At 44.4% G+C, this 12971-nt stretch overlaps 1 protein-coding gene across 1 annotated transcript; it reads right to left on the bottom strand.

Annotated features, from left to right (window-relative positions):
* Positions 1 to 734: 734 nt before the first annotated feature.
* On the bottom strand, positions 735 to 12660 carry ARPC3 (actin related protein 2/3 complex subunit 3). Its single transcript, XM_018558307.1, has 7 exons — positions 12531 to 12660; positions 8459 to 8558; positions 6739 to 6815; positions 4387 to 4455; positions 4080 to 4206; positions 2759 to 2853; positions 735 to 1090 (listed from the first exon to the last, which is right to left on the bottom strand). The coding sequence occupies exons 1-7, from the start codon at positions 12534 to 12536 to the stop codon at positions 1028 to 1030; spliced, it is 537 nt and encodes a 178-aa protein (XP_018413809.1). The 5' UTR covers positions 12537 to 12660; the 3' UTR covers positions 735 to 1027.
* Positions 12661 to 12971: the final 311 nt, after the last annotated feature.

Genomic DNA, 12971 nt, shown 5'->3' on the forward strand with positions numbered 1-12971 from the left:
AAAACAAAGCATCACCACCACACAATAGAGGAGGGGGGGGGGGGGGGGGGTCAAGACAGCAATTAAGACCCACGCTACCCAAAACTAATAAAAATACCATCACCACCTTTGTAGTCCATTCATTCTTCCTCCCGTCCAGGTGACAATGTCCTTACTGATGTACCATAATGGATGGGGGGAAGAGTCTGCAGGAGCCAGAGCACTGTACCCACAATCCATTGATCGCAGTTGCAATGCTTTACTGGCTCCATTGTAGAAAATATTGAATGCGCATTCTTTCTTCTAAGCAGTGTGCATTTATTATTTTTTCTAAAAGGTAAAATTTCTCTTTAAATAGGCGCTCCAAGAAATCAAAAGATTAACCCGTGCAATGGGGCTACCCCCGCACTGCAAAGGTTAGGTGCTCCTATTGGTCTAGGGGCTAAAATAAAGAAAATATGCTCATGCAAATACACCCCCCCGGTAGTGAAATGTCTCTCAGCATCCTCATGTGATTATGTCACGGGTCCAGGAGGGGTAGCCCTAATGCAAGGGTCAATTTTTAGATCTCCAGGAGTGCTTCTTAAAGTGTCAACTTCACTGACATGGATGGAGCAATGGAGGATGATTCTTGGTTGTTCTTACTTTTTTCCCTCTTAGTATTTACACAGAGGCCTTTATGTTCCGACTATCAGATGGACATCTCATTGATTTTGGATTTCTACTATTTCTCAAGAGACCAAACACTGTCAGGCTACAATGACATGTGATTTATTAGCATACAAGAGAGGATGTGTACCGATAATTTCTCCAACCACTGGAGTTACAGGCAAAGCACAAACCCACCAAGCGAAATGTAATCCAGAAACAATGTATCACTTTTATTAAGCTCCAGCTTAACATTCAATAATTCTCCACACAGCGTATTTTTCATGGTTTGGCTGTGGTCATTTATATTACAACACAGTATAAAAGGTTATTTCAAAATGGAACGATTTAGTTCAGTCTGAGCATAGTTACACTGCTATGTTCCTCGCATACCACATCTTTATTGCCCAGGGGCAGACAGCGATTTGTTCATGAACTGCCTCTTCACAAAGCACATCCACCACTAAGACAAAGAAAACAACACAATTATAAGAATTTCCAGATAGATATTCAGGACCAGACATGCTGGGCCTTGTAGTCAATTACCAGCCAGACAGAGATATTAAGGACAGGACACGCTGAGCCTTTTAGTCAATTACCAGACAGACTCAGATATTCAGGACCAGACATGCTGAGCCTTGTAATCAATTACCAGCCAGACAGAGATATTCAGGACCAGACATGCTGAGCCTTGTAGTCAATTACCAGTCAGACAGAGATATTCAGGACCAGACATGCTGAGCCTTGTAGTCAATTACCAGTCAGACAGAGATATTCAGGACCAGACATGCTGAGCCTTGTAGTCAATTACCAGTCAGACAGAGATATTCAGAACCATACACACTGAGCCTTGTAGTCAATCACCAGAGATATTCAGGACCAGACATGCTGAGCCATGTAGTCAACTACCAATTATAACTCGCACATTAGAAGAAGGGCTCCCGATTGCTGTGATCACATGACCATGATCAGGCTACTGATCATAAACAGTGATCAGGAGCTGTTAGTGACACAGTGGGAGCATATATATGCGGCATCCAGGTATTATAGCCCACCTTTGTGCCACAGCATATATGTGTGAGCTGGTCGGAAAGGTGTTAATGTAGAATCATTACTAAAATATACTTCCTTAGCCCCTTCGTGATGGGAGACGGACACTGTACGTCCCGTCACAAAGTGCCTATATGACTGGCCACTTACACTGTACGTGACGAGTTATTTGAGGCTCTGTAATGCTGGTAACCGCTGATTCTCATCGGTTACCAGTCATTAATTAATGTCTCAGTATTGAGGCATTAATGAAATAGTTATGCTTTTGTAAAAGCTTCCTTTCATTAATGAAAGAATGAAGCCGTTACATACAAATACGGGAGCGCTAAATAGCAATCCCGTATTTGACAGCTGAACATAGCAGAGAGGTACCAGAGTGACTCACCTCTCTGCTATTTGTTTTGACAGCTTGATAGCCCATGTTTATGATACATTTCAGGCACAGAGATATTACAATGTATCTCTGTGCCTGAAATGTATCACTTCTGATCGTCTAGGCACCATCAAAGACATGCTGTCAGGATCAGTCTCTAAGGTTATTAGCTGTTCCTAAGTTTGGAGCAGCCTAATAATAGCCAAAAATTAAAAAAGTTTATTTATCAAGCAGTCATAGTGATATAAACTGACAAAAAAAAAAAAGTGTAAAACAAAATTAGGAAAATAAAAATTATATATAAATATATTTTTTTTATACTATAAATTATTATTAAAAAATTCTAAAAAAAATAATAATGATCAAAACTTGTGAAAAAAGTGTTTTCTTCTAGTTTTTTTTCCTTATTTTTTTATATTTTATTCAAACTAAGCGAGGCGTTAGGGCTATATAATTATATCAAACGTGTGCCTATCTGTCCTCTAAAAAACAATATATAATATGTGTGGGTACATTTAGTAAGAAAGTATATTACTGCTGTAGAAGAATCACACAGCAAAAATGTAAAAAGTGTGTCAGTCATTTATGAACAGAAACTGAAAACCAGCTCAGTCATGAAGGGGTTAAGGAACACATGTTGACCTAATAAACACCTCCATTGGCACAGAACTGCCAATCTACTGCAGCGGGTAGGACTAGTTTGTTTACCTTACTGGGCTTGTCTGTCTGGGGGTCAAACACCTTATCACACAGCCTCAGTCCTGTCTCCTGTCTTAGCTGCTGCAAATATGCCCGCATCACCTCTGGAAGAAGAGAGAACACATTATGCATTACACGTACAAGAAAAATACTGCACTCTCCAATACACCTCTGCACATGTTTGGATTTGTAGTAAACCAAACGCTGAATGATTTAGTGATCAATTAAAAGGAGAACTATGGAGGTGAGTGATTTTCACTCAGCTTCATGGTGCGAGCCGACCTGTGACAAAGAAACTGTCACAAGTCGGCTCAATAGATCGGTAAGTGAGCAAACACATACCGTCGCTCGCTAACTTCTCGATCATGTCCCTGCAGAGAGCTGTGACTGTCACTCACGGCTCCCTGCAGGGAGCTGACTGGCACAGCTGGCTCTGCCTCTAGATAGGCAGAGCCAGCTGCCACCCACGCAGCTGGGTGAATCTCGACAGTAATGTCGGGATTCGTCCCAGCTGCAGTGTCTCAGTATACCGCGAGCTGAGATACTAAGTATCAAAAACCCTGTTAATAAACAATAAGCCCTTAGTGCCCCCTAGGTTAAAAAATAAATAAAATGTTTTTAAAAATGTCGTTTTTAAAAGAATTAAAAAAAAAGAAATGAAAGTTTAAAAAAAAATAATAATGATGATGGATAAGCAAATATAGTGCTGGGAGGCTATTAAAAATAGGAGACAAACATACCACATTTTAAAATTGTTCCACACTAAAATTGTATTTCACTCTATTTTGTGACCTATAACTCCCAGAATAAACTGAAATCCCAGACATATGATATACCCTATAAATCAGGACAAATAATTTATTTTGAATTGCTTTCCGTTAGCTACACTAATTAAGTACACAATATTATTGCCAAAACTGTAAACAAATTGCCTTTTTTTCCATTTTGTATTAAAAAAACATAAGAATTTCTATATGCATACATTACATCAAATTCAAATTAAAGCCCATTTTGTCCTTTAAACAATGGTATATAACATGTGCAACGGGCAATGAATGAGGAAGCTGGAAATTATGGTTAAACAAACACACAGCAAAAATGGCAAAATTGCTCTGGTCCCCAGGAACAAAATTTTTGTCTGAAGCTGTGTCACTAAGGGGTTAAGAGTCCACGCTCTATTAGAGATCACACTGACACCTAGTCAACCATCATTTTCAGAAGGAATGGTTGTGGATCCAGGCAGGGCAGCCTGTATAACCTTCCTGTGTAGTCTTTATTACCTTCTATAGGAGGTATAATACTAAACATGTCACCATGAGCACCATCTTACCATCTTCCTGCTTGTTGGAAGGCTTAATGTACATGGCATTGAGGGGGAACCCTGGTTCTCCTGGAATAGGGAAATTTGTAATTCCCAAGGTGTACATTTCCTTTTCTCCTTGGCCTCTAGAGGTGCACTGATTCCAAAAGAAAGAAAAACAAATAGTAAGCTGCTGCCTGTCCTCATTATATGAATTTATCTTTCGAAGCAATGTCTTAGGAAATATGTTAGTTAGCACTTAACCATGACAATGTGCAAAGGCAATGACAACGTCTAGTGAAGAAGTACTGCACCAGTGTTTGTTGATACCCCTCACCTTTTGTAACTTTTTTAAGCATTCGGAAATGTACAGAGTGATATATATTAATGTTCGGTCGGCTTCATTCTGCAAAAGAATCAAAGTGGTAACATGGGGTTATAAGGCATATCAGTGATCAGCTACACACAGAAAATATGTTGTGAGAACACTGAATATGTCATGCACAGTGCTAGATCGGAGTAGACAGGTGTGTGTTGGCCACGGTGTCAGCACTACCCTGCGGGCAGTTGTCCATTCCATACATCCGCCAATCATAATGCACTGGGAAGCCTGACTCTCAAAAACCCCTCCCATATTTCCTGATGATGACATCCATGCGGGGCAAAGAGGAGAAAACAGTGTGCCTGCTAATTACTTCAGGAGTAGAATGGGGTGCAATTAAAAACTGTCTGGAGAGCTGTTCACTCTGTGAATGTCCTAGTTTTAGATTTGCAACACATTATGGCTACCAGATGGAGACAAGGAAATTCCTATGTGCCTCGGCTCCATACAGTGGAAATTCCTATTATGCTCCTTGGCTCTATCTAGTGCAGACCTGGACATTTTACACCCCGCAGGCCGTATCCAACCCTTGGTGTGTGGCTGTCTGGCTCACTAAGCTGCGCACCGTTATGACTGAATGGCAGTGGATGCACTGGCCTCCAAGGCTGGTGCATTCACTGCAAGCCATAGCCCAGTGCAGGTCTGCGATCAGTCTAATTTCGGATTGTGTTTCTCTTTGGTCCTTGGTTTGCTAGGACTACAACCAATGATGTCAGGGGTCTTCCTCCGTCTGCTGCAGCTTCCAACCTTGGACCGGTGGCGCATTTGGGGTGCCACTCAAATGAATGGCAATGCAACTGTCGCACTGTAATGCACGTTCGGTGTGTTGCATGCTAGCAAGTGTTAATTGGTTGGCCCCTACACAGCCACCCCAATATCCTAATTCCTATTATGCTCCTTTTGGCTCCATATAGTGGAAATTCTAATGCGCCTCGGATCCGTCTAATGCAGTGGTTCTCAACCTGTGTAACCTCAGTACCCACATTAGTCCTTGGTCATTAAGTCACAATCCAAGTCGCACCGCGCTGGAATGCACACCATTGCCGTACCACACGTTACAGTGAGGGCGTTCAAACTGTGGGGGGGGGGTGCGATTGCGTGGTGCAGTGCATTAATCGCATGGGACTGCGCGATTAACACACTGGACTAGTGTGTCAACGGGCCCTCAAAAACACTGACATACACATCACTCACATACACACTCCAAGAAAAATGTTTAATTTTTTTCTTAAGATCCACCCAGTCTCCCTACTTTAAGAGAACTGGAGTGGATCCTCAGCCTGGGGTCCAGTGTGGGATACAGTGCTGGAACTCCATCTATATGTGCATTGCTTATACAGCTCCCTTGCGTGCCCTGTAGAGGTGACGGGAGCCAGAATGTGAGGTGCAGGTACCTCTACACGTGAAGGAGCTCTAAGCAATGCAAGTATGGATGAGGCTCCCTCACAGCCATACCCCCTGCCCACCCCACCTCAAGCTGACACTCGGCGCCTGGCAGCACATTTTGAATGCCAGCACTGAAACTCATGCGCTAGGGGGAGGCCGAGGAGCCTCTCACCTAGCGCAGAGGAAGTCACGTGGCGACCCACTGAACACAGATTGCGACCCACCAGTTGAGAACATCGGCTCTAGTGGCCATATTGCATTGCCAATTTTAACTAAGACATTCACACAGCGAACAGCTCTGTGAACATTTTATAAATAAACTCCCATGTGTCCCAATATTTCTATTAAAGGGTCGGTCCTTCCAAAACTGAAAATTCTGTTTATGATAGGCAGTGAAGAGCTGAATCAACTCCCTTTAACTCCAGCCATACAATTACTAGAGTCTTCCACTGTCCCCAAGAACACAAGGCGATTAGTGAAAACTCAAGACAGCACCCATTTTGTGACAGAAGGAATAAGGCTGGCCACACGCTGCTCTATTTTTCTCGTATAACCAGCGGGCTGAACCAAAAAAATATGGAGTGGATTCCTCCATCAACACTACAAGCGTGTCTATTAAGGAATCCTCGCTGCTTGCATTGCATTCTTAACGTGGCCACTGGCTCTGGCCGGCTCCTTCAATCAGCTGATCGAGGGATGCCAGCCGAAAAGGTGCCGACAGCGGCAAACACTGTGCGAATTTCGGTCGCTTCCTCAAGAACCAGCCTAAATTTGCACAGTGCATGAGCACCTTAAGACTCCAAAAGGTGGGTGGACAAAGAACCAGAAGTGAAATAAACTGGGCATGACTTGGCCCACCAAACTCCACAAATAACTGAAATATAAATCAGAGCACTTCATGTCAAAACTCAAATAACTTACCTTAATTTCATAATTTTTGAAGAAAACATTAGCCTTGAAATAATAAATAGCTTCTTCAATTATATCCAAATCCTTAGCTAAAAACAAAAAACGCAGTATTATTAAATGAACGGAACATGATTTTTGATTAAAAATAAATAAATAAGTCTCATACAAGATGTATGTATAAGCACATTGTTTTCAGTTTTGAGTAGAATGGGTAAAGGTTGAAAGTCCTGTCTGAGTTCCATTGGGAAGATTATGCTTCCTGTCTTAACAACGCAACAGAAAGTGAGAGAAAATCTCTACAAAGTGAGGGGAAGTTATCCGTTCAGGTGTCCCCCTCTTGTGAAATTTCCCCTCACTTCCTGCTCAAGATTTCCCATCACTTTCCATGTGTATGATAATGGCCCCAGGACAAATAGGGTGAATCTGCCCAGCAAGGACATAGGACGCAATACAAAAGTGATCAGGTCATCTAGCCCTACTCCACCACAATTAGAGAGAAAAAAAAAAGTGTATGTGTTATATATTTTATTAGGGATGCACCGATACCGATACTAGTATTGGTGCCGATACCGAGTATTTGGACGAGTACTCGTACTCGCCCGAATACTCTGATACCTTTCCCGATACTGGAACTTGCGGTCAGAGGGAGATTTCCTCTGACCGGCAGTGCCGCGATGAAACATGGAGCAAACAAATCTGCAGACAAATCATTCCCCTCACATAGATCCTTAGCAGCAGTCAATACTGTACCAGTCCCCTGGCCAGCTGGGCAGACAGCGCTCTCCAAGATCCGCTGTCTCCTGTGTGCACAGCGCCCACGTGATCGGCCCTCAGCCTGCTACTGCGCATGCACAGGATTTCTGAATAAGAGTGCTAGGCAGTCTGCGCATGCGCAGTAGCAGGCTGAGGGCCGATCACGTGGGCCCTGTACACACAGGAGACGTGGGCAGATCCCGGAGAGCGGTGTCTGCCCAGCTGGCCGAGGGACTGGTACGGTAATGAATGCTGCTAAGGATCTATGCCAGGGGAATGAGGTGCCTGCAGGGTGGGGGTCGTGTCGCCATATTGCCAGATCTGTTTGGCCGGCCTCGACGCAGATTGGCTGGGAAGCCGGCTTCGCGGCCAAACAGAATGGAGTCGGCTTCCCGGGCAATCAAGAAGCTGGGCGGTGGGAAATGACACGCTGCCTGGCTTCCTGATTGCCCGGGAAGCCGGTTCTATGCTACCGGAAGTACCGAAATATAAATATCGGTACTCGTACTCGATACTGCAAAACCAGTATCGGTGCATCCCTATATTTCATATTATATATAATTTATTTTACAGAACGTTCTATGTCGCTAGATGGATTTAGAGATATATTTGACCAAACGTGTTATGTAGGTAACAGAATTCATATTTCGTCCTGTCTGTGAATGATTAAATACAGGACCACATAAGCAGTTGCGCAAATACAAGGAGGGGGATTATAATTAATCGGATCTCCAGGTAGGAACAAAACCCGTTTCTAACCTAAAATCATTGTGTGACAACAGTCTTTCCTTATTTTCAGCAATAAAAGCCAAACAAAGCTATTATAACAATCACAACTGTAACAGCAAACCTGAGTGTGAATTGGAACCTCCGTCTATTCCACCTTATGGAAAGACGTACGTAGAAAGCGAGCTGAGACTTGATCTGGTACTGGAAGAGGAATGTGAATGAGATCTTTGAAATGCTTTGTAGGACTTACTTTCTCTAGGGGCAGGTCCTTTAAACTGGCTTTTTATTGGCAGCAATGCCATGTTTCCTGTTAGCTTGGTGTCAGCTTCCATTAATGTGGAGTGGTAGGCCTGTAACAGACAGAAATAATAGAAACATTTAAGACGACCCCATCCACTAGTGCACACGTTTTTCTGGTTCAGTAGTTCCCAGCGCAAGGCTTTCAGGAACAAAAACGCGTCTACATAGAACAATTCCCCCAAAGCTGGCCACACAAGTTACAATCTGGATGTACAATCTCATTAGGATTTGCCAACAACTATACAATGTGATGACCTACTGAAAACCAATCTATTATACCACCTAGGCCAGGGGGAAGGCAACCTTGGCACTCCAGCTGTAGTCAAAGTCATGCCTGTGGCTATCAGCGTCTTGCAATACCTCATGGGACTTATAGTTCCACCACAGCTGGAGTGCCAAGGTTGCCTATCCCTGACCCTGGCTTTACATACTTGTTTGTAGATCTAAAGGAGAATGGGTGACCAGTTTACTGGCAAATATATATTTGTTGTTTCGTTTAAAAGTCTATATGCTTTGAAATGGATGTTTTACATCTTTTTTTACTTTATTCACACAAGCTTTGCAAAAAAAAAAAATTAAACATTTAATACAAAGGATTCCCCTAGCACCATGGGGTAGCTAAAGAAACAGCACTGAGCTACAGAAACGGGATTGAGCTACCCGATTAGCAGATCTGTCCCTACCCCACTTGAGACTGAAGAGCGAAGGGAAGGGTGTGGGGGCTGTGGAGCTTGTCGGGGGTGGGGCTTGAAGTGTGTGGGGCGGTGTCGGATCCGGTGGGATGTGCGGCTGTGGGACCAGAAAGAGAGCCGTGCCCGTCAATGGCTCACTCTTGGGTCCCACCCAGCTCACTGATGTCACTGGTTGCCAGGAGCTCAGCGGGACGCCAGCCAAAGCGTCCTGCTCAGCTTCCTGGCACCCAATGATGTCTGTGAGCTAAGCCAGACAGAGCGTGATAGGTTGTTAATAGCTCTTAGCAACCTGGGAGGCTTTGGCTGCCCCTCTGCTTTCCCCTCCCCGAACATCTGCCACCCCCTTAATGAGATGCCGCCTGCCTCATTATAGGGCGGCCCTGCTGATAAGGGATGCCATCAGTCATTCAGTTGTTTGTAAATTGCAGCTTGAGCTACAGAGCTTTGTAACATTTTAAGCACTGAGAGTACCCCAAAAACATAGTAAATACATTCTTTGTGCTGCATTGACTCACTTCATTGCATTGCTGTCAAAGTCAAACCCTGTGTATATAAGATTTCACAATGAACTCTCCCTATACCCAAACCCAAGTACGTTGGCCAGTTTACTTTTTTTAAGTTTCTCCCAAGTATGAGGCCGTGGCATCAAATAAACCACCTGAGGAGAAAGGAAATCTGGGCTACCTGATTAGCAGATCTGTCCCTACCCCACATTTGTTCCAGATTTCCTTTCTCCTCCACCTGAGGAGAAAGGAAATCTGGGCTACCTGATTAGCAGATCTGTCCCTACCCCACATTTGTTCCAGATTTCCTTTCTCCTCCACCTGAGGAGAAAGGAAATCTGGGCTACCTGATTAGCAGATCTGTCCCTACCCCACATTTGTTCCAGATTTCCTTTCTCCTCCACCTGAGGAGAACGGAAATCTGGGCTACCTGATTAGCAGATCTGTCCCTACCCCACATTTGTTCCAGATTTCCTTTCTCCTCCACCTGAGGAGAAAGGAAATCTGGAACAAATGTCCTGTTGGGGGTACTTAGGGTTGGAATTGTGAGCTAATAGTCTAGTACAGAGATCTAATGATCCCCATGTTTTTTTGTGGGCTAGTGCCCATTGTGTGCCAGCAGTGGCTTGCTCTTTTACAACACAAGGCAATGCACATTCCTATTGAAGTGCAAAAATGAGTGGCGACTTCAGGTGTTGCTGAAAAATGCGCCATTTCTGAAGGCAGCGTAGCAGTGTGAACAGGGCACATAGAAAACCATTGTTTATGGTGGCTGGTGCGGATCAGATGCAGAAAAACGCCAGTCATCGCACATTGGGGGAAATTTATGAAAACTGAAGCAGCTGTGCATAGTAACCAATCAGCTGCTATCTTCTTTTTGTTTAGGTAAGCTTTGAGGGCCTGTTCACACGACGTCCGTTTTGTGTGCTGACCGGCTCCGTACGCTCCTGCAGTAAAAATGCATCCCAATGTATCCCTATGTGTTTTATGGGCTCCAGTTCTCACGAATGAAAGAAGTAGATTGGTTCCTATGCACAGTTGCTCAAGATTCTGCCTGCTCCGGTTTTAATAAATTCCCCTGATTGTATGAACGGGCCCTAGGCAATACCAGTACATTTGGGCCCCTGATGTAGTCTGATTATTCGACTTTCTGTGTCTTTCAGGGTTCAGCTGCAGCCCAAAACAAACTATACAGATCGCAACCCCCCAAAGCCAAAATGCCAGTACTATGGTGTGTGCTAGAAAACCTATGTACACTAGTGTATATTGGACACCTGGTCTAGTGCAGGGGTGGGCCACTCCGGCACTCCAACTGTTGTGGAACTACAAGTCCCATGAGGCATTGTAGGACTGACAATTACAGGCATGACGAGATTTGTAGTTACAGGACAGCTAGAGGCGCAGAGTTGCCCACCCCTGACCAAGTGGGAATGATCTGGATTATTTGGGGGAAATTTAAGAAAACTGGAGCAGACAGAATCTGGAGCAGTTGCTCATGGCAACCAATCAGCTTCTCTCTTTCATTTGCAAATCTTAACTGAACAAACTGAACAGAGAAGCTGATTGGTTCTCCAGATTCTGTCTGCTCTAGTTTTCATAAATACCCAGACATCTCAATTCTCCCAGAAGTCTCCCGCACTAAGATAGCGGCTCTCTCAAGCCCAGGAGAGAAACATTTTATCCCAGAAAGGTTTATTCTGCTTTATCTAGCAGAGTAAACCTTTCTGGGGTCGCCCCGCTGTTTTTTGTTTTATTTTGACAGCAGGTCCGCCAACCGCCACGAGAGTAAAAAAAAAACCCAATGGGTGGGCAGGCAGCTATTGCAAATCGAAATGGCTAATAGCAGCCTAAATTATTTTTTATTCGGACGGTGGCCTAAACAGCAGATAGCAGGGCAATAGCATTACCTCGTCTGCTGCCTGCTGTCATTTCAGAGAGGTGCCCCCCCCCCAAATGGAGAGGGCACCTCCCTGAAATGTGTGTGTGTGTGTGTGTGTATATACCATACATATACACACACATATCTGTGGCATGTGTATTTGGAGAAGATGAAGAGTAAGCAGAAAGCAGAAGGTTTACACAGTGTTCTACCACTTCCTGTGTGACACACCATCTTCCCTTTTCTATCAGGTCTCTGAGGGAACTGTTCTCTATACAACTAGCAAGTCATCTTCTGTGTAGAGACACCTCCATGAACATTTTAGCATTACTTTTTTTTGTGTGTTTGCTGTTTGCACGGTTTTTAGGCATTTTCTGTCTCGAGAGTTTTTGTGTGAGCCAATGGAAAGCTAGTTACTAGGAGGAGATGGTTAAAATTGCACAAAAAAGCTTTTCAGGGGCTCCTATTAAGGCCTATGGGGAATTCTATCCCAAAAGAAGTTTGTGTACATTTTCAAGCTTCACATTAGAAGTGACAGGACAGTGAATGGGTACCACTGACAATAATGCAATTCGTCATGTTGAGCATTGTCACACTTCAAAAAAAGAACCACAAGGCTTAGGTGTGGATAGGGACTGACTGCTTGTCAAGGCAGGGATGGGCAACTCCGACCTTCCAGCTGTTGTGGAACTACAAGTCCCATGAGGCATTGCAAGACTGACAGTTACAGGAGTGCGATACATGAATGCGAGTTCAGAGTGTCACGACATATTATAGTCCTCTGCCGATCACCTATCTGTGTGCTTAGTGGTTCTATCCTCCCCCGGGCCTGGCCCGGCACTTCCTGACTCCATCATACGTCTCCGGCAGCACCATGATCTATGCAGGGCAGCCGCCACTGACCTAGGACGAGCGGGCATCGATCAGTGCTCCCCTCTGAACACTTACCGGCATGATGATGACTGTGTGCGGGGCAGGAGAGGGTCCCGGGCAGCCGATTCAGGTCAGATACTTCCGCTGTCCCACCCTGCGCTTCTAAAGCAGGAAGTGACTGTGACATGACCATACCGACGACAACCACTAGAGGCAGCATCCAGTTGACATGTAGAAGACCATTCTAGCCTTTGTCCACTAGGTGGCGCACGGACACACGTTATTATAATCCAGCGCTGTGAGGAAGAAGCAGTACAGGGACATTGTTTTCAGTTAGTTATTATTGCAGGGTTCACACTGGGCTCATTCACACCATGTGCATGAATGTTTTAAGTGAAACTAAAGGAAATGTTTAGCTACAAATAAAGTGGTGAGGGGTTAGACCAGGGGTGGACAACTCTGGCCCTCCAGCTGTGCTTTAACTACAAATCCCTCTGGGAGCCATGCAGTCTTCTG

This window comes from Nanorana parkeri, unplaced genomic scaffold (genome assembly GCF_000935625.1).
Source record: "Nanorana parkeri isolate BGI_ZX_2015 unplaced genomic scaffold, ASM93562v1 scaffold331, whole genome shotgun sequence".
Lineage (NCBI taxonomy): Eukaryota > Metazoa > Chordata > Amphibia > Anura > Dicroglossidae > Nanorana > Nanorana parkeri.

Coding starts and splice junctions, on each gene's coding strand:
- ARPC3 (XM_018558307.1), bottom strand. Junction 6,816..8,458: donor AGGACCTGCCCCTAGAGAAA/GTAAGTCCTACA, acceptor TTTTGTTTTTAG/CTAAGGATTTGGATATAATT. Junction 4,456..6,738: donor TCAAAAATTATGAAATTAAG/GTAAGTTATTTG, acceptor ATTCTTTTGCAG/AATGAAGCCGACCGAACATT.